The following is a 25310-nucleotide window of genomic DNA, read 5'->3' as shown; positions in this document are numbered from 1 at the left end:
ACAAATCCCAGGAGCAAATGTTTTCCAGGTGTTCAGCATCCAGCACTTTTCATTTGGATACTCTAAGCACAGGGTTTGTGGTCATTTGGCCTCCCATCTACAGCAGGATTTTATCACTTGGAACATAACAGCTGAGACTCCTCATTAGTCTTGGAAACAGGATCTTTGGACCTTTCCAGCAAGCAATATACTTGCACATTTTAAAGTGAGACATCTCTGCTTGTTTCTGCAAGTTACCAAATATGCTGGAATCTGTATGACGAAATAAGTGCATACTGAAATTAGTTCTGTAGTGGTAGAGGAGCATCAGAAGGCAATTTAGCAATGGTTTTCCCTTCATGACCTTAAAAGCGTCTGCATTCAACTCAACAAATCACCTAGAAATTAAAAAACTTCACCACTCTGTTAATGTGGGAGGGGTTTGAGTATCTGAACAGATTTTTGCATCAAGCACAGGAGGAGATGCAGACAGCATCTTCAGGGCAAAAATGCTACAGTAAACCCAGCAGACATGAGAATCTGCAGCATTAATACAAGGAGCACACGACAAGGATGGCACTGTATTGCACACCACAACCAGGCCTGGCAGGCTGGCTTTCCACTGTGCTTGGAGAGGAGAAACAGTGAAGAAAAAAATGTATATGTCTTACTCCAGAACTTTATTATCTGTGTATTGATTGAAGCTTCCCATATAACAAAATACCACTTAAAATGATACTGTACTTTTCTGTTCATGCCAGTACTTTAAGGAAGGAAAAAACATGCTGAATGTACAGTAAATTAACTTACCTTTTCATATTTTATTTTTTTTTCTTAAGTGATATTAAAGCCTGTATTTCCCAAAAGGGCATTAAGGTTCTATTTCACCTGGCAGCGTTAGCCAAGCATACAGCGCTGCCACCTCCTGGTCCACAGCAAGAGCCACTCGTGCCTGTTTGACGGATGAAGCAGGCTGCCTGCATTTGATGCACCCTTCAGATGCCCGTGTCACAAATACAATGCAAAGGGTGAGGGTGCAACATGCAAAGAGTAACTTAAAACTGTGTAAACCAGCATCTGGACAGAAATCAGCCTCAACTCAAATTAACATAAATGTACATTTTATATAGATACCTGTCCTTAGAATACCTTGTAGGTGTGTTTTATAAAATGATATTAAAAAACATGACAAACAAAGTGGTTATTTGAAATATAATATACAGTTTATTTTATTGAATGTGTGTACATACTTATATTGTATGTAAAGTTATAGATTATATGAGTAAAGAAAACTGCCCATAGCCATATCTGATGACCATTTTTTTGGTTTAAATCGATTATATCCTTGATAAACACAGTATATAATGTATGAACAAATGAACGCTTATGATGTAGTTACAAAGTAAGCTGTTTAATAGATGTTTGTATAAACTTAGAAGATAGTATTTAATAGCTATGCCATATAAAAAGAAATATACCTTAATAAATTACTTATTAACCTATTTCTTAAAATTCTGATATGCAAGGATGCAGTATTTCCCCCAATATTACTCTAATATCCACTGTGTAGATATTATATGTCTTTCACCACATGCATCTTTCGTATAGTCAGATACGAGTATCAGGGGATATTAACTGATGTCAATGATCTGCAGTTGCACACAAACCATGACTACTGATTAGTAAAGCAATTATCATATTAAAAGAGTTCAACAGGGCTCAACATACTGTAAAATTAAAAATCAGTCAATACCACAACCATTACATAGAACATCATTGATTGGATGTACTAAATGCTAGCCTTGATGACAATTGATCACAATGAACCCTACTCACAAAGGAGTCTGGTACACTAATTGAAGAGCCAGTGTTAAATAGAATAATAAATATAGGAGGAGGAGGATGGGAGAGGAGAAATGTTAAGATCCTTCCCATCTGTACAGCAACAATAAAATAGCAATAAGCCAGGAAGGCCTCTTTCTCTACTGTATGTCCACTAATTTCTAAGCCTACTTTTCCAAAATCAAATGCACCTGTGAATGCCTCACAGACCATCTCCACAATCTGCACCACAGCTGGGAAAAATGTTCAAAAGAACCTGAGCAATAGGTATTTCACCTCAGCACAAACATTGCCAAAAGCAAATCCTACAGAGAGGCTAAAAAACCTGGAGGTCCCACTTGTAATGCATCTGTGACCTATCTCCATTGGCTTACTTGAAATCAGGCCTCAAACTGCACACATAACCAAAACATGTTCCATAGAGTGCGTTGAGGTTAAAAACAAACAGCAGATGAAGGCTGCTTTTCTTGCTTTTGTTCAAGGCAGGCTGCACAAGGAAGAGTTTGCATAAAATGCTGGGTTGTGGAATTCAGCTCTAACTGCTCACTGTTCTTACTACAGCTTAAGGAAATCTGTGTAGGTAGAATACAAGTTCAGAGCATCTGCCTCATTCTCCTGAAAACATGTTTTCTTCTGACAGTGTCCCCAGCCCCTGGTCAGGAGCAAATAGTTTCGAGGTACTGAAGAAACTCGTGACAGCAAATGAAGCGCCATACTGCCCTCAGGAACATCTCAGGCTTGCTGGCTCTACTGAATTTTAAAATACAAGTAGAAGGTCAGAGATTAGATCCCTAACTGATTTTGAAGCAACTGAAGGACAGAAGCATTTCTGATTTAGATTTATCATAGCTAAGAGGCAGCCTGGGGAAAATACACTGAACACAGGGTGACGAAACTTAGAACAAGTACATGCATTGCTGGTGGTACACCATGACTGATAATCAAAGATCCTGTGTTTGAGATATACGGAGTTATTTCTATGTTTTCATGTTTTCCTGGAAAGTAGGAGAAATGAAAGATTAATTCCTCGGAATTAGATAACTCAGCAAGGGAGAGATCGCTACCGCTAACTAGATGCCACTAGATGGCATGCTGCTCACATTTCTCGTCCTGCATGGATGTAGAATTATTGAAACGGATCTTAAAACAACAGCGAGTCAAGAGGGGTCTCCCAATAACGTAAAGCAGGTCAGCAGAAGTTGTAGAGAGAAGAGCATTTCAGACATTCCCGAAGATAAGACATAGCTGTAGGAAAAGACATTTGGAGTCAAGAGAATTAAGGACTCCAGCAACAGTTAACATCACTTAGGTGTTTAATGTGTAGGTATCAGAAAGCAGCATCAAGTTACAAAGCAAGGCTGTGCTTTACAGTGTAGGTCTCCCCTACACTGATTAGCCATACCAGAAGGCCCTCATATTTTATTTGGAGAAGACCCCACCCAGTCAATTAAAGGTGCAAGGTCTACTGGGTAACGATCTGAAAGGATGACATGTTAAGTGGTAAACAGTAGAGGAAGTTTGTCCTCTTGAAGAAGACAGAGCCGCAGGCTTCTCTCAGATGGTGATGCAACTTGGCTGTGTAGCTTGCACAGCTAGAAACTGAATAAATAAATAAGCCAAAAAAAGCATTACTTACACTGACAGATTGGGGGTTTTTTTAAGTTTGGGCTTGGTTTTTTGAGTGCCTGATCCACTGAAATACTCATTCTCTTCCATCCAAGCTTACCACTTGGCACAAATGATCCAGAAATAATTACAACAGAGGATAACAGAGGTCAGGTCACAGATTTTCTTTAATTTGTGTAATGCATACAAACAGACACAGTAAGGAATACAGCAAGGTAAGAAGATACAGTATAAAAGATGTGTTTTGCTATGACATTGTCCTTGGCTGCAACTAGTTTATCCCACTGTCGCACACACAGGCATTAGGGACGCTGTTCTGGTGTTTGTCAGTAGGACCCTAGAAAGTCTATGTGAAAATCAGTGAGGGGGGAGGGATAAGAGAAAACTGGGATCAGGCAGAAGTTGCAGTATTAGAGAAACCTTTTTTGGGTAAAATACAGTTGCCCCTTTCAGGGTGCTTGGCATGCACAGAATCTGCTCCACCATGGTTGCCTAGGCAAGACAACCTGCCTGGATGGTACCACACAGCTGATAAGCCACATGACAGTTGTCAAAAGGGAAATGTAAGAGATGCCTGTTGCTGAGTCAGCAACTATGGCAAAATCACTTTCCTTAAGGGAATCTTGCTCGTTATGATGTTGTTGTAATAGCAACGTAAACCTCCACCCCAAAGTTACTTGCCTCCAAGGTACAACCACCCTTCTCTGAGCACACACTTTATCTATTTCATTGGCTGCATCTTTAAAAGTGAAAGAATTTTACACCAATCAATAATAAAAGAATGGATGACTACAGTCACTCAAGCTCCACCTGAAAGTGAAGTATAGAAGGGGGGAGGAGTTGGAGAACAGTTGTAACCTCTGGGATCAGTTGACATGCTGAACCTGTCTTCTCCCCCACAGGGACACCTCTTAGGCAAGAACTTTATATTATGCATGCTGAATAACTAACCCATGCTAGCTAGCAATTATAGTCTGGTTGTGTATCACTTCAAGCTTGTTTTTTGCAGACAGTATCTTATCACCAGCAATCTCTGAACCTTATCTTGTCACAAACTTGTGTTTTGTATAAATCTCCAACTGAAGTCCCTTTTGTATGAGCCCCCAGAGACTTGAATAATTGTAATAAAGGATTTAACCAGGGGATGCTGTCGGTGCACGTCTCTGAACAGGTTGGTTGAATCACACTCCAGTTTGGGGGGCTGTAAAGTGAGGTCCCCCTAATGAGACACTGGACAGGCTGGTCAGACACAAGAGTCCCAACTTCCTTAGGAAACTGGTCAAACGTAAAGAGTTTGAGGACACCCCCCTTGCAACGTGACAGTAAAACCAATAGGCATGCGGGACAAATTTAGACATGGAGGTGCAAGCACTACACAGTCCTTTTAGACATAAGCCATTGACTAGGATTGAATCCAGATGCACCCAGCCTCTCTAGTATCTGAGGATCAGCTGGAAAGCAAGGGGGTCCTTCTTGAACCTGCTGTGTGGGAGGGTCTCTCTAACACATCTTGTCCACTGTCATAGGCAACCACCAGTTCCACAACAGCTTCCATCCCTGTGACATGGATGGTGAAGTCAGTGACTGCCTTTTTCCCTTTGACATCCAACGCTTCTTTTCAACTTGCAATTTGGAAAACATATTTTGGCGAACTGCTTAATATCCTAATATCTTCTAAAATCAGGAGAGCTGCCTCTACAGCACAACACTGACTGTGGCTCACAGAAAAAGCACCAATCCAGGTACAGAAGTGTTTTATTACAAGTTCAGAAGTTACTGTTTAAGCCTTCAGTGTAATGCAAAGATTTAAAAAAGGTAGTTTAATGAACCTCATAATTTATTCCAGATTCTTCTCATTCAATATCAGTGAGAATTTTACTAATATACTGTAAATCTTCCTACTTACATAAATGATATCTTTGTTTAATACAAAATATTAGCTCTTCATGGTTTCCCTGCTGTGTCATTTGCAAAGTATCTTACAGGGACAGAAAGAGAACATGTCAGGTTTAATGTAAAAAATAGCCCATTTTCTGGTAGAGATTAAGTAATTTAAGACATGAGATAAAATAAATACCATTTAACAAACATTTCCATTTCCCACAGATCCATTTTCTATTACCAACTGGCAGTATTTTTTCTGTTGCTCTTCCTTGAAAGACTCTTTGACCTTTTTCCTTTTCAGCCCCCCATCCCTGAAAGATACAGAAAAGAAACAGCCTTGAGCTCACTTCAGGTTGAAAAAGGCAGAGAAACATTACACTATTTAGACTACATAGTCAAAGCAGTTTTCACCCCAAATGTTGGCTTTTGCAATACAATGCTAAATGATTTGTACTGTAAAGATGTACACAACACAAGCAATGCCTTGCCTTTAACCTCCTATTTAATAAGCAAATAATTTCTTTTCACCAAATATTACCTCCTGGCTACATTCACCTGTCAGATCCATTTCTCTTTTTATACTTTATTATTCTATTTATCCTTGTGGACTTGTTCAAGGAATAAAGTAGTATTTTCTGAATCAAAGTCATGAAGGATGATGGACTAAAATGCAAGCAAAGCAAATTTGGAAGAATTTTTAAAGGATTCCAAGCTAACATTTCAGAACACCTAAAAATGCTTTAAACCCAACCTCAAAGATATTGCTTCTTACCAAGGAAGAACAGACATTCCTGCCCGAGCAGCAATGACAGCCTTGACTCTGTTGGCAAAGCAAACAGCATCTTCTTCTTCCTGACAAAGAATGAATTACTTGCTTTGTAACTGAAACATTTTCTCTGTGTCTTACTTATAAGGATACTTCTTGTTAGACAGCAGGCACTTGGGTTCATGCCAGGCCCTCAAGCCAAGTGTAACATACAGGGCAGTTCCAGATGGTACTAGGGAAAACTTCCTGCTTTGCTACCATTTGATGCCAAAAAGAACTGAGTGGAAGGCTCCATGTTTTCTGGGGCAATCTCAAACAATACACAGCATGAGGTCATAGGTCTGTCCAGAACTGGAAATACATCTGCTCCCAGCACTTCGGCTGTTGTATAAAGCTGCTGGCAAAAGATAAGGCGGGTATTCTGCAGGGCTGAGAAACAAGGAAGTAGAAGGAAGCTGTGCAGATGAAGGTAGTGTGGGGACACACGGCAAAAGCATCCCAGTTTGGAGTGAGGAGAAGGCCTGAATCTATGTATTACGTGGGGAGTAAAAAAGGAAGGTCTGTGCCAGGCTGAGGGGCAGTACTCCTGCAACATAAAACCACATTTTAACATCTCTTTTAGTCTCTGCAAGTAGAGGAAAGCAAGGCAGCTCCACCCAAGTAAAGAAGCTGTTCGGCAGCAATAGGGAGCATGATGCAGAAATGTCTGAATACCTGCAAGAGTAATTTTTACTTGAAAATAATTAACCCAAGTAAATCTGTGCTCACTTAATTTTCAGACCACAGTGTTGCTTTCTGGCCTTTATCTATTAAGCTGTCAATAAAGACTTGCAAACATAATGCCAACACACCACGTGTAGTAATGCAGACTTCCCCCCAGACAACATTTTATGATCATTTTCAAAGCATGTGATAGCATAAGTACCTCTTTGACCATTGGTGGCAGGTACCACACATTACAGACAATAGCCCAGCTGGTAAGCATATTAAAAATATAGGTCATCATGGAATGCTTTGTGCTGTTCCAGAATGCATCTCCAAAGCGGGGGTCATACTGAAAAACAAGAAAAGTAAGCAAAAGGGCATGATCTGCTACCTTAGTTTAAATCACATAAGCTGCTTTTTTTTGGCCACAAAGTCACAGTTCAACTTGTTAAATCAGAGGCAAATCACACCTCCAAAAAGCAGCAGTAAATTCAGAGTAAAGCTCCACATTTTAGCATTCATTACAAGTTTTTAAGTTGACCTCCACAAGCAGCACAGACCACAAACTGTGACAGACACATTGAAAAACATCTCAACAAAACAGATCTATTAAAAATGTAAAGACTTGTTACCTACAAATATGCTGAATACAAAGGTTTCCTTGGTAATGCTCACACCAGTTTTAACAATTTCCATGAGAATTTCCATAAGAAATGCAACATTACAGTTGCAGAAAAAGCAACTAAGGTATCTAGAGCTAGGTTTACTCAGAAAGCCTTGAAAGTGCCAAGAAAAGTGCCTTCATACCCAAAGCACACAAGAGCAAGAAGCCCTAGGACAGAAAGAACAGGCCAAGCTGAACATGTAGCACAGCAATTGCAACTGTGCTTTTCAGGTTCCTCCTAACCACCTGTAAAGATACTCAGCAAAACATTTTCCATACTGCAGTGAACTGCAAGACACTGCTCAAGTGAAAAGAGTCTGTTTTCTCAGGGCTTATTCAGTACCTTATTCACACAGAACAACCCCTTTTTAAGGTTTACACATGAATGGCTTCTCCAACATGAGAAGCTTCTGCAAATAGTCCTGCCATGTTTGGAAAACTGCAGATACATTACCTTGATTGCTACTGGATGGATGGTTCCTCCTACCTCAAAGCTTCCCTTCTTAAACATCATTACTGATGTGTTATTTATGCAGGTACCTGGCCAGAATTAAAACAGATTAAGAGTTGAATCTACTCAAAGAATAGTATCAGCAAATGAATCCTAAAAGCTGTCCTCACGGAGACTTAAGTTGCTAGAGGAGAAATAAGCTTTAGTTCTGAAACAAAATCCCAGGGCCTTTTCTCTCTTCCATACTATAAACTAAAGAAAATAGACTGTCAAAAAGCTGTTGTAAAGTAATAGAATCTGACTTCACATATCTCACAAGAGCTAATTAATTCTACAGAATAAAACCAACCAAACACCTCACTTATAAAGACTGGGTATAACAAACTGCACTCAGTGGCAAAAAGTGAGATGAACAATAAAATCAATACAGTTGTTTCCTACCTTCTGGAAAAATTAAAATGGGTAATTTGGCCTTATCTGCAATGTGTTCTCTAATTCTGTGGAGAGAAAATAAAATTTCAGTGTATGCTTCATATTTGTATTTGGCCAAGAACCTAAACACGCATTACCTCTTTCTTAGGACAAGAAAAGCCTTGACCAATTGCTCTTTTCTACCCTAGCCTCAGGTGAGTTGTATGTTTCAAGTCTTTATCTCAAGATTCTCTCTTGCTAATTGCAAAAGTAGGTTTTTTACAAAACTACCATTTTAACCCAGTTATCATGAAGCCAGAGAATGGTGGTATTTGAATCATGTAAAAATCACTTTCTTATCTTTGACAGATTTCAGCTATGAACACAGTCAAATTCTTCTTTGGACTGACATATATGCCGTATTTCAAGTTTTCACATCTTCTAGGTTCATAACATCAGTTTTATATGTATCTAATGAATCTCTACACGTAGTGGAAATATGCCACTACTTTCCCATATTTCCTGCATCACTTAAAAGCAAATGTATTACCACTAAGCAGGTTACTGACATACAAAATCTGTCATTTTCCTGTCTTTCCTCCTATGACTCAAGAGCACGCAGATCTCCTCCAGTCTGCATTAAAGAACAAAACCAAAACATCAGATATCAAAAAGAAAAAAAGCATCTGGGGACTCTCTCCATTTTTCTAAGGACAAACTGCCACAGACATTTACTTAACGTTAGCTGCATTGCACTCTACTTTATGAAGATTTAGGATGACTAAGAACAGTTGCTGTGAGTACCTGAGAATGTAAGAACTGCCATGCTGTCAATCCTGTTCATACCCTTTAAGTCTGACATGCCGTCTCTGCCAAGAATCAATATTTCAGGCCTGGACAGCAGTATAGGCACTAAACAAACAGACTACACTATTCCAGGGTGGTCTTCCAGCTTCTAGCAGCTAGATGGTAGCACCAGCCTCCTGGGTTTTGTTTGGAGTTTTTTTGCTACAGTCAGCCTCCTTTTACTCTTTATTCAAAGGAGATATAACCATCTTCAATGTTCACAGCTGATGAAAAATGTAGCATGACATGGGAAGCAGGTGTACTGACAGAATTCCTATTTCTGTCCTGACATTCCTCAATCCTCCCTGTGGCAGACAAGGCAACTGTGGCAATGTGGAAATTCCCAGAGGTTATGGGGCAAACAGTCAGAAGGTCAGTAGATGATTGCTACACTCTGCACCTTCATTGATGGCACAGTTCCAAACCTCATACTGATGACAACCTACAGCTGCCCACCAAAGGGAGATGCAGGATGAAAACAACCTCAACTCAGGCTTGGACCTCACCATTAAAAGACCTGACAGGACAATTAAGCAAACACCTCACTACCTTACTTTTTCCTCACCAGATGACGGTCTTTCATTTCTGAGCGTTCAAACAAAACGTGCTGAGTGGCTTGCATGCAAGATTTTTGAATAAGTCCCAAAAACCCTCCATGTGTCTGGCCAACCTGCAAGCCCAAAAGGAACTGGTTACTATGCATGACTACTACACATAAATGATAAAATTCTGAACACAAATGCATCATTTTCTAAGCTCATTCACAAATTATACCAATCTTGCTCAAAAGTGGTCACGCACTTGCCTGTGTCTATTATTCTGTAGTCCAGAATGTGAGTTTGAATGCTATCATATCCAACTCTTTCCACCAGTAGGTTTATCCTCTTACCCAACACTACATCTAAGGGCATACCAACATTACCAGTATTTACCAACTCTCTTGTTCATACCAGGGAGTAGCATCCATCACTGGCCAGGATTAGAACATCTAATGGAGATGTGTGGTTGGCTACACAGATGCCACCTTCCTGTGGTCGGTTTTCTCTGCAGTGACAACCACAAAAGTAATTACTTAATGTTTATTCTGCAGACTACAGGCTACACCCATTAGGTGACCCATCCAGTGAGCATACATCCACAACTGAGACTCTCTTTGACAAAAGTATTTCATGCATACAGCCTATCTTCAGATCCATAGGAAGTAGAAGGACACAATACATTTTAAAATACTAAACATCAGTATAATACATATTAAAATTTCTGGCAGTTCATTACAGCAGATAAATCATTTTTCCTTGTACTTTCAAGAGTCCCTTCATATTTCAGTAGTTTTGGTATTTCACCAAACCAGTTTCCTTTTAGCTAAGGAGATGAGACTTCATTTCTGTAGACATTTTAGCTGCATAAATTAACATTCAGAGGCATATATCAAAGAATAGTTGAACACTAAAACGCTAAAAGTAAAGACACTAGAGCATGTGTTTTCTTGTTTTCTAAAGCATAAACAAAAAATATTTCAGAAGCCCCCATTATATAAAGCTCCATCACTAAGCAAGCAAGATATCACAAAACCTTCCTGAAATACCATCCATAACTTACTGTAGGAGAAGCATGAAGAACTAGTTACCAAAAAAATTGTCTGACAGGACAGCTGAATATTTATGTTGATGTTCTTGCATGTGATTATAACGCATGGATGGCAAGCATTGAGAAAATGTTTAAGTGTATATCTAATTGAGAACATAGTACTACTTCACCTTCACATACTCTGCCAACACACAACAGAAAACACAGTAGTGCGTGCAAACATCCTGACAGAGCCTTGATGATCCAAATAGCTTCTTGGATCGAGTTGTACCATCAGAGTATCTGTGCAGTAATGGAATAAGAATCCCACTCTGCAACTTGAGACACTGAGCACTGCAAGAAATCAATACCCACCCAACAAGAGGAGGGTGGCATCACTCACCTGTTGTGGAAATGAACAAGGCCATTCAGGCATCGGATACCTAATGTGGCACATATCATCTGAACCTGGTTGGCCAGCCAGTGTTTAACTCTGAAAGAAATGAAATGAACATACATTTCCACATTCACAGAACAACATAATATAAACTCCCCAAATTATTCCCAATAGCTGTGATTACAAAGACCATATTAAGATTAATTGCACTAACAATGCCATGCAGGAGAAGTTTATCAGGTATCAAAGATATTCTTGTTCTAGTGTTCTACTGTAATCTATTCAAAGCGCACAAGATTCAAAGCAGAGAAGATAATAGTCAGGAGTTTGTTTTATAGATTTTCTCTGGAAATAACCACTATTGACTCATTCATTAACATTAATTTAATAGAAAAATATTTAGCTGATGAATCACATTTGCATTTTTTGCACTGACAGGACATAACAACCTCATAGGACTAATATAAAATTGCTCAGGACAGATGATTTACTTGCCCTATTATAACTTAAGTAGAGCATACTCTATTTTCACTCTGAGACATGCTTCCAGAAGTATCTATCTGGCTGCCATTGCATGTCTACTTTCAGATGCCATTGCCATACTCTCTCTGGTAGTGTTCTATGAGTTTACGGTAGAGAAAAAGTCACCCCATGATAGTCCACATTAATCCTCTGGACTCAACCAGATTTATATTTCAACACAGTAATCAAAATCTTTAAAGAAATATAAAAGGAATGGAAAGAGTCCTCAGAAAATACCTACCTCCCATTAGGAAACTGTCCTACTAATGTAGTGGCTGATATTAGCAAGAGGATGGTGAAAACAGCCAAGCAGATGCTACAAAGGAAAATAATCTTAATTAAATGCCAAGAAGCAAAATTGGAAGAGCAAGCAAGAAAATATTCTCTTTAACCCTTTGATCCGTTTCACAATGCTTCCCTCTGTCACTAATACTATCTAAGCAGCAATAAAATCCAGCTAAGGCCAATGGGATAATACGAGCGCATGTTTTCCGCAATTAATTCCGCACCAAGTACACAAAACCTCGTGCTGCCTGCAGTCTATCTTCCAAAAAGCACCACACCCTGATGTGAAGTTCTCACGTGGTAAAGAAGCTGTTGTGTTCAAAGAGGATGGTAAGTAGTGGCTGGTGTTCTTTAATGCAGATGAGATTTCTCAGTGCCAAAAGGGATGGTTCATTCCAATTTTTTAAACCTATCCAGACATTTCAGAACATGCTTCCACTCCAAGCAGTAAGCTACTATATAATCACAAAAATTAAATAACATTGGTTACTAATGAGTGAGCAAACCCAATATTGAAGCCATTTCTACATAAATGTTGTCTTTTTAAGCTGCATGTGTGAATGGAAGCAGGATATGTGCTCTGCTATGTGATTGACTGGTATGATTTAAACATTGCGTCCTCCCAAAGGAATAAGAAATTTTAAAAGCACTTGCTCTTTACAAGAACATATGAATTTTTGTAACTGTTATTCTTGTAACCATTTGGTCAATACGATAAAGGCTGGGTTTTGCTTAATAGACAATTTTAAAAGTTTGAAAACCTAATACATTCTGTATAGCTGTATCTCCATCCAGCCCTGTGCTCCCTGAACATTGTCTTTGTTTCACACAAGTGTTCAGCATACAGAGACTGATCCTTTCAGCGGAAAAAGTTGTTCCTTTACATAACAAAAGTATCTCCAGATCATTTCTATACATACCAGGATTTTAAAACCAAATGAATTACTAACATCCTGAACATGAGAAATGTGCATCTTCAGCACCTTTTTTTCTTTTAGGGATATCTGAGCTTTGATGGCGTCTTGGAAAATAAAGTCCTGCCAGGTTCTTCATTCTGCACTAGTCAGTAGTGTGTTATTTCACATCTTTTGTAAAAAGCAACATGAAAAACAGATCCCAGCGAATTACATCTGGCTTACCGAAAGGGCATCAGGAGGCAATACCGAATTAGGATCCCAATGACCCACACAACAGTCAGTTGCCAGCTGACATGGTGCAAGTTAGCATTGGTTCTGCTGAGGAGATTCCAGGACACCAGTTCCTCAGAGGAGAACCGCTGGGTGACTTCATCTTCTGCAACTGCCTCACACCCCTTCTTGAAGAAGTATATAACATCAGCAAGGTTGAAGCAACCTCCACGCTGGCCAGCAAGCTCCTCTTCCATGGAGGTTTTCTCTCTCTGGATGATCCCTGCATGAAGAAATGAGTCTTCCTTCCACACAGTGGAATGGACAGTATGGATTCCAAAGACAGTAAAATACATGTGCTTTTTAGAAATAGCTCTCCTCCTACTCCAAGCACTATAATTTCATCATTATATCTCATTTATGTGCTGGCATTTAATTCCAGAAATTACTTCTCTAATGCCAGGCCATATAATACCTCTAAATGACTGAAGAAAGGTGAAGAGCATTCAGACCAAGCTGCAAATAAAACCTTGGGCACAATACCTACAACATGTATGTCATCATCATCATCATCATCATCATCATCATGGCTTGACTTCGCGAACGAAGATTTGGGAAGGGCATTTACCCACGCTTACTACAAGCGCGCTGGTGACTAAGAAGGCCAATGTGGGATAGGCAAACATGTATGTACACACCTAGAAATGGCAACAGTGTACTGCCAAGACGGCAGAGCCCTCCTGGTGCCTTGACTGAGCTTCAAGCAGTGTTTGTATAGTTGTCATTGCTGCTATTTAGTTTTACTTTTTCCCAGTTGTTGCAAACACCTTCCTCTGATTTTTTTTCTCCCTTCCCCAACCCTTTTTTCTTTAGAGTCACTTCACTATAAAGAAATTTCTAAGTGTCTAGATTCCCCACCCTCCCGAGTTATACATTGTGTAACATAGAAACATTGTGTACATTTAAATTATCTTAATGAACTAGCCCCCATCACAATCATAAACTTTCATCCAGCTGCACTTCAGTCAAACCTTCAATGTCCAAGAAATCATCAGACCTAAATTCACTAGCTGAGAACCCAAGCAGTCTACATGACTAAACATGGCACTACAAGTAAAAGGATCACTATGAGAACTCAGCCCAGTCCCCTTTGGTCAAAGAAGGAAAAGTAGTTAGGAAGAAAAAACTTACTAATCTCTCAGACTTTATTCCCATGCCTAGAGAGGGATGCAAATTGTAATTGATCTGCAGGATGGTTAGCTTCTTTACTTGACAGACCCCACCTTTTTGCATGCTAGAAGTTACAAGAAGCACGAATCCAAACAGAGCATCGTCAAAGGCAAAGAATACTCATTCCTCCTAATGTTGTAGAGAAAGCTGATGGAGTTAAGTACTAAATACTCATGAGAACAAGGACAGCTTCTCAAATGCTTATCAGTAACATCCTTCTATACTCACACTAGTCCATAACACTTTTAGTCAGAAGACTCAACCGTTCACCAATTACCTTGCTTATAACATACTTAAAATCTCTTTTGTAGGTTTGTTACTTCAGCAGTTATTTGCCCACCAAACTCCATTTTCGCCATTCCAGTTTTCATACTTAAAAAACATCAGATGCAATTTATATTCCTGTTTACTCTTTTCTAGGTAAGATTTTAAAATAGTTTCCTTTTAACAAGATGAATAGTGCTGTGTCACCTTCATTCAGAGATCTTACCAGTGGAGATTAAATTTTCAGGTGCCATCGCCTTCTGCTTTTTTACTCCCTCCTCAATCTGCAGGGTGGCCCACTGTTCCCAAAACAAGAAAGGTAGATGTTGATGGTTTTCATTTCATCATTTCCAGACATTCTATAATTACCTTAGATGAATTGTCTGTCTCTTTTATTGAACCCAGCTCTTAGATTTTCAGCACAGGCTACCCTGCACGCCTCCTTTTCATTTGTTACATAGATTACCTTTTGCCGTTTTCAGGAAAAATGGTCTGGCACAAGCAGGTAGGTTTTTTTTCCTTGGGCCCCACAAATTACTGAGCTACCTAAGAGACTCCGTGAGGTCTTTGTGTCCAAAACTCTCTTTCCCCAGTTAACTTCAGACAATAGAATGATGAGAAATGCTATCACTGACATTAGAGACATGCTGGAAAAAATAGATTTAAAAATTAATTTTGAATAAGAAAATAAGATTACCTCAGCTTTAAGGCATTCATGCAGTTTCTGTTAACAGAAAACAGAGGAGAGCATTTCATATCTATAGCATTTCTGAAGTAGCAGTTTTAGTAATGAGCTTTCACCTTTCCCTTTTACCTTTCTGAGTTAAAACAAGTTTCTCCTCCCTGTGGAGAGTAGCATAAAATTCCTCCATTAGGAAAATCAAATATACCAATATGCCTAAATTTTGAAGTTTTGAATATTTTCATCATACTTATATAGACATAAATAGTAGCTCTCATGAGTACTAGATATTCCTGTATTCCTACTATTAAGGCTTCCCACCTACAACAGATAAGGACACATCTGTTTGTTTCAGGATAAACTCTTGCTAAACAGTTTATTCCCTCCTCCTGACATGCGCAGCCACTTAAGTTACCATGAAGCTTGACCTCAAATAGTCATCACCACATTACAACATGCTGCATATGCTAACACCAACTAGCTTTTTTGCCATCGTTAAGTTTCACATGCTTTCTACCATCTCCTTCTGTAGCTACTGAAGTCAGTAATAAAAAGGGACACTTTATCATGGCATAAATAAAATATTACAGTTATCCTTAGCTGACCTTTTTTTTACCTGCCATTTTAAAAGAAAATTAAAAAAGAGTAAGCAGAATAGGCAGTGATGTGGTATTTTAAGCTTCATGCAAACTACCTACTACAGCACCATATTGAAAAAAAACACAAAAACCCCCACCACAGGTCTTCACCTTGTCTATAGTTTCCAACTGTTCCCTAGGAAAGGCAAACCATACACCATCTCTCAGTCTTTTGCAACACATGGAGAGTCATTCAGAACTGGGGAGTCAGAAGATGTCATGAAAACAGCAGCCCACACACTGAGATAAGAAAGAATATATGGCAGAGGAACAAGAATATTGCAAAAGAGAGTAAAGGCAGACATGAGGCAAACCTAACCTCTTTACAATGCACTGTTGTCCCTCAACCCTTCACCATTATCCTATAGGAGAGTTGTATGACATGAGGGAGGAATAAAATAAAAACCATCTAGGTTGACAAATAAAGCCTTTTGCCCTACTCTCTTCTTTGCATTATGTTGTCTACCAATCTTATCTTGCTCATCAGGGTCCTCCTACATGATTATGCACCTGCCAGTTGGCAAGCACTGTCAGAAATGGTTTTGTTCATATTGTCTCAAACGATTTGGAATACATCAAGGAGGCTGGCTTTTGAATCCCAAGTAGAAAAGGGTGATAATCACTGACCACTGACTCACCAAATATATGCCAAGTAATTCAAATGAGCAAGACAGGTCAAAACCAACAAAAATTTATAAAGTTCATGAATAAAAACTCCTGCTTTGTAGCACAGAGAAACTGGGACAAAAGTGGCAGTGTATCATTAAATAGTCAGCCAAGCAGAGGACAAGGCAGATAAGAGCTTTCAACAGGTAAATGCTTACACAAAGCTTGTTTGCTTGGAAGAGAGGTGGTTAAGACAGCGTATGACAAAAGTCTACAAATCTGCAATGGCACAAAGCAGGTGCATAAGGAGCAGTTAACATTTTCTCTTCTAGTATAAGAACTGGGGAGCATCATAGGAAAGTGTTGGACAGAAAATATAAGAAAGAAAAAGATACTATCTTTCCACAAAACACAAGTTATGAGCGCATTGTCCAGGACATATTGCCAGAGATCACCTGAAATGGGAAGAGTTACATAAAAACACAGATGAAAATCATCATGGGACACAAAACTCTCCAAATCCATGAACTGGCACTGGCGGCTGAAGTAAAAAGCAGCTGGGAGGGCATTCCTGGCAATAGGACTGTACAATCACACAGCTCTTAGGCTTTTCATCAAGCAATTGAGTTGACACCTGTCAAAGCCGGGCTGCTGGTCTGGGTCAAACTCTGCACTAACCCAGCAGAGCAGCTTCTACACTGTTCTGCATTTGGTAGCATCTGTATGTTCAATTTGTTTTTAAAAATGAAATGAGGCTTTGCGATCACCTTTGTTTTGCACAGTATTGAGACAGAGCTGTCATGCTGGTCTTTGTTGCAAAACAGTAATGAAAGGATGTTTTAAATACCTTACAAAAACACAGATGTTGCAACCAACACAGAATTTAAGCATTAAAAGGAGCAACTTAATTTCCTAAGTTTGATGACCAAATGAGAACTCAGGTGCTGTGCTTTTCTCCTTCCCATTTCTGAAGTGATAGGGACACAAGAAGTCCAAACATCCAGCGAGTGATGCCAGCTGAAATTGTGAAGCCTTGGCAGCTTAATTCAAACAGTCCATTTGTTTGAGGCTTCCTGTAATTAAGTTCTGAACAAAATAAGGGTGCCAAATACTTCATTAAACTATTTTCTTCATAGGACATGACATGAAAAACTATACAATATGGAATGTTCATTTTTTAAAATATCATTTGTTTTTTCCTCCCATTTTCCTTTTAAGTACAGTTCAGTGTGTTGGTTAGTATTCCATTTTTCCATACTACATAATAGTTCTTTTTTGCCTCTCTTCTTCTACATCCCACATTCTACTGCCTCTTCTCACAGAATTTTTTTTCTAATCACTCATTACACTGGCATTTTTCAATCCTTTTCTTGGCTTTGTTCTCATGTGTGACAAAGGCCTTGGGGCAATTACTCCGTTTAAAGTCTTCCTATACAAACAGAAGGTTCACCACCTAAGATCAAGCACTTTCAGGCTTTTCATCCAACAGTCCTTTCTGCCTGGTGTCATTTCTCCTCTCAGGTCCCAGACGAAAACCCAGATCAAATAGTCTCTGTATGATACTGCATGTATGAGAGAATGAGCAAGCAGCGTCTGTCCACAATCAGAGAGTGAAAAGCACTGACAAATCTCCTGGCCATTCTAGTGAGGCAAATGAAACAGGTTGAGAAGAGTCCAAACATTTGTTTGAGATGGTTGTGATGCACTGGCTAGCTCAGGATAACCATGTATTTGAAAGCACAAGTGAGTTTCTTGCACTACCTTAGGTGTCTGCAACATGTGCCCATGCTGCAGTGGGAGTTTACAGCATACTAGCTACCTCAGTGTACAAGTGAGCTATCAACTCAAAGAAAATCCACAATTATTAGCTGGCTGACGTCTTTCCTACATGTGCGTATTTCTCACGAAACAATACTCCAACTGCCTACAGAAGCTCAGATCCCATGAAATTCCAGAAGATTCTGGGCACATGGGGCTACAGCTGTTTAACATGTGCATTTGACTCTCCACAGGACTGTGAGACCATGGTGTAGATTTCATCCTAGCAAACATATTTTCTTTTGCAGCTGCAGTGCTAAAGAGCTGGAATCATGTTCATAGCACAGTTTTGCTAGTAGTGTCATTTCCACCAAACCTCATTACGGACAAGAAAATACAGAGCTTAGAGAAAACACATTATTTCACAATAAAAGCTTACAATCATATAGGAAAGAATAACCCTATCAGAAAGCAAACTAAATTCTTTGTTATTGTTTCCAAAAATAAGTAATGGATAAAGGAAGGGTAACAATAGCAATTATGCCCTAGCAATTATGAAATTGAGAAATTACTGTCTTGGAGATCTTCTACTATCATGCCATCCATACGACCTGAAAAATAAGCTCCCCAAAAGCCACAACATGATAAAAAACCCACAAACACAAAAACCTCACAAAAACTAAAACCCTCCAAATAAAAACAACCACCCCCCAATTTTTCAAACCTTAGGTCTTGCTTTTGCAAAAAAAAAATTGGTTTGCTATAAAAAAAAAAAACCAACAACAAACCAAAACCAAAACAAACAAGGAAAACAAAGCAAAAAAATTATCTAGATTCCCCGATGGAACCTTAAGATCATCCAGTTCCAACCCCCCTGCCATGGGCAGGGACACCTCACACTAGACAATGTCGCCCAACGCTCTGTCCAACCTGGACTTGAACACTGCCAGGGATGGAGCATTCACAACTTCCTTGGGCAACCCATTCCAGTGCCTCACCACCCTCATGGTAAAGAACTTCTTCCTTATATTTAACCTGAACTTCCCCTGTTTAGGTTTAAACCTATTACTCCTTGTTCTATTACTACAACTTTGCTATACATAGATTACACAGTGTTTGCTCCAGTCATTGTTCACACTGCTAAAACACTTCGGTGAAGTCAGGAAATCAAAATTCCTTATCATATGCCACCATTACTCATTGCTTAGTAATACATCTGCAAACTTGGACTTTATCCTAAAACACCTGGAGCTCCTAGCAAATTCCGAAAGGACTACAGCTCTGCTTTCCTTGAAAACACAGCTTTGGAAAAAATATCTTTTGATTTCAAAAATCCTTATCTCAGCCTCTACTCTCATATTTTTCAAATTGACAAAACATGAGGAAAATAAAACATGTTTTCCCTCTGCCTCCTATTTTGCATAGTCATTTACAGCTCTAAAGAAGCAAATAAAAAGCGTAAGGTAAGAACTTTGGTACTAATTTTTTTATTATACATAATAGACTAAAATAAGTGCAATGAAATGGAGAATCTGACATAGTGCTCAAGGCTGGATTATTGATGGAACATCAAACAGTTGTTTGGTACTTCCTAAAAGATTGATATTCCTGCAATATAGTAAGTAGTGTGCTAACACATGACTAAGCATCTGCATTAGCATTTTGAGCTAGCTGTCCAGTAAGGCATCTTATTTCACCATTTAGGCTAACGACAGGAAGCAAAGATGGTCTTTGTGTGCATTACCTCATTAGCAAGATCTCAAGTGACTACGCAACAACTTAATTGCTTCTTTTTTTGATAAATTAATCCTCCACAGTGTGAACACAAAGTCTGCATGCTCATACCTTGTTATAAAAAGCGCAGAAATAAAAACATTTAACATGTTTTTCCAAAGAGAAGTACCTGCCTATATAAAGTACCACTGAGTGGGTCACAAGTCCTTCAAAGCTGGAAAATGCACAGGAGGAACAAAAATACAGGAATTATTTTCATGCCTGCCAACTGCAGCAGCAAAGCTGTCCAGCAACACCTCAGGTTTGTGTTTGATATGAGAGTGCCTGATTAAATCAATTCTAAAGGCCACAAGCCTCTTAATCAGGGCACCAACAAGAATGTAATTAGCATAACACTGGCCAATCTAAAACACGAAAAAAGTGTTACATATAAAAGCCAGTATTACATATAGCCACTGCAGGGACTCATTTCCCATTGACATCAGTATCAGAAAAAAAGTAACCCCGCAAGTTAGCTGTCAGGTACACTATGCTAAATAGCATTCATACAGCCGAAGACAGACCCTGCCCAAGAGCTCTTAATCCATATTGAGAGAGAAGAATTATAAGACAGAAATAAGACAGAATTGGCAAAGTAAGACAATCATATTAAATATATCACATTGTTACAGACATGCTGTACTGCACAAATAGATGGCTCTAACAGCTTAATAATAGTGACAATACTAGCAATAAGTTTTCTGCCACAAACAGAAAGTATATTCACAAAAAGAAGGCTTATGCCAAAAAGACAATATTAATCTACTGGAAAATGGAAATATAACACTGGTCAATATGATGAATTCACAACACCTACTTTTGGCCACTGATGGATATGAAAAGTCAGACTTGAAAAATTAAATGTACTTCTGGCTTATTAAAAGCTCTAAAACACTTCTACTGATATCAGCAGAATCAGGATCTTAGCCATGATCTGTTCATCTCTATAAAAATTACAGTTTTAGAAGGCTGCATTGATTCCTCAAGTATCACACAGCAGAATTTGTGACTGCTGGATGCCTCAAGTTTTAACTGGAAGAAGCAAACACACAAAGTTAGTATTCTTACCTACAATAGTATTCATTAATACCATGTCATTAAAATAACGCCAAAAAACACTGAAATTTATCTACATCTAAAATCATGTTCTTATTACCAATTCTCATAAACTAATACATCCTTTTATTTAAATTTGACTTGTCATGAAGTATTCTAACCAGCTTTATCTAGAAGCAATGTAACATGGAATCTCTACTTGACCCAAGCGGACTTCAAACCAATAATACATGTTATAACCTGGTGCATAATGAAAAGTACTTGTTATAACCTGGTGCATAACTAGATTAAAGGCACCATTCAAAGAACCATCCTGTAAGTTAAAGCTGCAAACAAAACATCCAAGTTAATGGAATTCTTTCTGCTGACTTTTATGGCATCCATGTCAAATATACACATTTTTACTTTTTATTAAACATGTCCTTAGGCAAACATACAACTTTTAAACCCAATTCTCAACTTACCTCAAACGTTGTTATTAGAATTTTCACATAGAAATGAGCAATCCCCACTGACACTCGAAATACTGAAGGCAACAAAACTAATGCCACAAACAAAATTGTCCAGATAAACAAAATCTTGCCCTCTGCAAAACCATAGCCCCCTGTATTTTCTTCCATGTTTGCCCCTTCAAAATGCCAACCTGCTGCCTTCCTGACAATATGAGATCATCTGTAGTGGAGAATCCAGCAAGCTCCAAGAGACAAATAAAACTTAAACATTCTAAGAGCTCAAGCTATCTCTAGGAGAAGGCTGCTGCCGTCTGAAGCCTAACACCACAGACACTCTCAATGATAATGTAATTTCTAAACCCTGTCCCGCCCTAACTCCACCCACTTTTTAATTGATAAGCATTTACTCATCAGATATAATACAGGGGAGAAGAAAGAAAAAACATGATAAGTAACATTATATGCTAAGTAATAAGATACTGCCAATAAAGTAACTTGTCAGTGTGTCAACTAGCTTTCACAAGGTGTCCTACCAGTGGATTACAATACAGAATTAAGTAGGTGCTGCTTTAAGATTGCCTAAAATCTTCTCTTCTAAAACTCATTCAATACACCTGAAACACTTCTCAAACTGACATTTGCTCAAATCAGTGACTTATTTAGTCAGACTTTCTACTTCACAGCAAAACAGCTGCCTTGTTTTGGTATTTGACCAAAGGAACCAAACTGAAGCTTGAGGTGCAAGTCAGGCTTTTTTATTTCATTTTAATATTTAAATTAACTATTTTATTTTAATAACACCTGTGTAATCAAGATGCAAATTTCATCAGGCAGGAATTGACAATACCATAAAACCTGTTCCCTCCACTGCTCTACAAGAAATTAGCCAAACTGTATTACAGGGTTACAAAATGTGCTGTGGTGAAGTAACAAGTCACCCACCTTTATATCTATTTGATTACATAATTCAAATACAATAGGTAAGCAGCTGTCTCCTTCTATCCTATAAAATGCCAATAATTTAATTCAGTATTTTTTTAGGAGACACACAGTTCAGCCAGTTACACCAACCCCTCTCGTGCCTTTTTGTATGCATCACAGAAGAAACAAAGGTGAATAACAATGTCTGGAACCCAAAAGGAGCCAACCAGCTGCTCATTTACCACCTTATCACAGAATAAATTAACTAACCTTGGTGGCATAAGCATTTAGGGCGAAACTTCCAAGATATGATATGCTACGAAAAATCCATGAAAGATCCACGTGATAGCCTATGAAAGGTCCACGAAATATCTTACCTTTGCACATGATTACATTAGCACGTCTGTCTAAAGCCAGGGCTGTCCTTTTCAAATATCCCCATACCATTGTTTGGTTTGTGTTGTGGAGCAACCACAGTACATGCACACTAGATTCCTTAGAAATGAAAGCAGACGCAAAGATCCTCTGCAGAAAGAGTACCCAACACTCTCCAGTCAGTAACAGAAGCGCAGATAGCAGAGTGAGCCGCACCACCACTACGTCCTCTAGTCCATGCAATGTACCCAGGCACCAGCAAGCAGGCTCTTGACATGTTGCAAGCTCACATGATACCATGACTTGCTTCTTGCGCCATATAACGAGTCAAGTAGCTTTTGTACCTTTGGATTTGCTGCTGAATGCCATCCCTCAGGTCTCTGTAACTATACCACATCTTCTTCAGCAATCTGACTTTTCTTTTGCATCTTTTTTTCATTACTTGCCTACTTTACCTTCCCTCCCATTGCTGATCTGTTTCTGAGCCTTCTGTATGTTCTACAAAACCTCATGGGTCTGATTTTTAATTCTTTCTGCCTTCCCATTGCTTTTTCTCTCAATGGCAATTGCAAGCCCCTCTCTCCCATTACACTGCTGCTGCCAGGCACACCATTAGCCACTATTTCTCAGCTTCCTCACCAAAAGGCTGTAGTTCTCGGGTTATCTAGGAACGTTTCATTGTGCAACAGCTTTACCCACCCATTTGTGTTTAGCTAACATTCCTTACATTCTCATTTCTGGTCTCTTCCTTGAGCAGCCTGCCCTGCTAACACATGTTCCCTAGGGTGCCATACAGTAGAAAGCTGGGTAAGTGGGTGTTCACCCTCTGGCACAAAGCAGCACATCTCTAAAGAGCTGCCTTCAGACTCCGCACAGGGGACTGGTATGTGTGTCAGCTGGGCGCTAAAAACTTTGTAGGCGGGAGGGTGGAGGTAGTTTCTGAGACCTCATTTGAGGCAGGAAAGGTGGGTGAAGTGGGGCACACCAGGGCGGTGTAGTGCCTGTGCTAATGAGATGCCTCAGCAATGAGCCTAAGCACACAAAAGAGGGATATTTCTCATAAGAAGAGAGGGGGAAAAGAGCCTTCTGTACCCTGGGGGGAGGAAGGAGAGGTTCTCCTGTATGAGGGAGAATGGTTTTCCATCCTGTGACACATTACCATTTGCACTGCATGTCTAACCCTTACAAAGTCACATTCCCTGCCACTCCCAGCAGCACTCCAGGACTTCAGTCTTGGTTAATTTTCTGCCAAAAGTAGCTGGCAAAGCTTATAAAGTATCTTTCTGCTCTTGGGATCATGAGCATGGAAACAACTGAGACACAATGGTCAAAGCAGGTCTATGTCTGAACTCCAAAGCACTCAGGATTGCTATTAGAAGTAAATCTGGACTTGAAATATATCTCTGCCCTGTATGAAAGTGATGCACTTGCTCACAATGTGAAGAAGAAAGAAAATTCTTTATTTCTCCAGGCAGTTCATAACACTGCTTCCTCTTTTCCAGTCACACCTGTGTGCTCCTAACACAATCACTGATTTATTTCTTTTATTATTATTTCAAAAGAACCACTGAAATGTACATGTTTGTCAGATTCCAGTATGCACAGACATGCATTCAACACCATGAACGTTGACTGAATAAATAGTTTGTGATGGCACTACACGAAATTCCTCAGCACAGTAACTTCTTTAAGATTTAGCTCTGCCATCCATCAACTAAACAGAGCTTCTCCATGTCATTCCTCTACCCTTCTTGCATTTATCCCTCTTACCCATAGCCAGCCTGCTGTAATCATGTCTATTTTGAAGCTGGAAGAGCTACGTAATCCAGACATGTGAAGGTGTTGCAAATAATTCAAATAAACAGGCAACAATAGAATGTAGTTTTGCTCATTTTTAAGATCCAGTAGGTAACAGCTGATGAATTTCTACCAAATAACTACATGCAATTTTTTATTATGAAGTACCTTATATGTCAGGAAAAGTCACCAGACAATGTGCAAAACTGTCTTCATTTGGAAGAATGAAATACAACTTAGAAAAAAGGGACGCTGGTGACACAGGACTAATTTAAGAGAAAAGCTCCCTTCAATTTAACAAATCTCAAATTGACATATGTGATCATAAGAAATTCACTTGAAACAACTAAGATATCCCTGGTCTCCTAGAGAAATGAGACGGAGTGGGTGTCAGCTGCCTACTCTGGGCTCTCGAACCTTGAGGTCATTCTATTAATTTCTTATTTGCAAGTGTCTGAGGGAACTGGAATTACAACCCATTTATTTTTTCACTGCAAGGAGACGTGAACACAGCACTGACCTCTGCCTATCTGTAGTGCCTTATATGGAAGGATTAAATCAGGTATAAACAGGAGTGGCTACTCCAGTGACTCCAAAAGCTGCCCGGAGGGATGTCACAGAGAGGAGAGTCTGCAGCTGCTACTGGCCTGCTTTCTTCTAATGCCTTTCTTATCAGACTACCAGAAC

The 25310-nt window shown here is 39.2% G+C and overlaps 1 protein-coding gene across 4 annotated transcripts; it reads right to left on the bottom strand.

The window, feature by feature from the left end:
* Positions 1-1139: 1139 nt before the first annotated feature.
* On the bottom strand, positions 1140-23932 carry LOC133211005 (glycerol-3-phosphate acyltransferase 3-like). 4 transcript variants are annotated; one of them, XM_061350981.1, is made up of 13 exons: positions 21543-21876; positions 14792-14864; positions 13084-13354; positions 11901-11975; positions 11144-11233; positions 10125-10218; positions 9729-9844; positions 8359-8414; positions 7921-8006; positions 7023-7151; positions 6104-6183; positions 5525-5642; positions 1140-3413 (listed from the first exon to the last, which is right to left on the bottom strand). In XM_061350981.1, the coding sequence occupies exons 1-12, from the start codon at positions 21696-21698 to the stop codon at positions 5528-5530; spliced, it is 1341 nt and encodes a 446-aa protein (XP_061206965.1). In that variant the 5' UTR covers positions 21699-21876; the 3' UTR covers positions 1140-3413; positions 5525-5527. The 4 variants fall into 4 exon arrangements, with proteins under 4 accessions (XP_061206965.1, XP_061206963.1, XP_061206962.1 ...); XM_061350979.1 differs by lacking the exon at positions 21543-21876 and adding an exon at positions 23526-23932 and having other exon boundaries at positions 1142-3413; XM_061350978.1 differs by lacking the exons at positions 1140-3413; positions 21543-21876 and adding an exon at positions 23526-23932 and having other exon boundaries at positions 4854-5642.
* Positions 23933-25310: the final 1378 nt, after the last annotated feature.

The sequence above is a fragment of the Neopsephotus bourkii genome, unplaced genomic scaffold (assembly GCF_033783945.1).
Source record: "Neopsephotus bourkii isolate Nb327-2 ecotype Australia unplaced genomic scaffold, CSIRO-AGI_Nbou_v1 NB_547, whole genome shotgun sequence".
NCBI lineage: Eukaryota > Metazoa > Chordata > Aves > Psittaciformes > Psittacidae > Neopsephotus > Neopsephotus bourkii.
The sequence above is the reverse complement of the archived record's forward strand: the minus strand, read 5'-3'. Positions and strand labels throughout refer to the sequence as shown.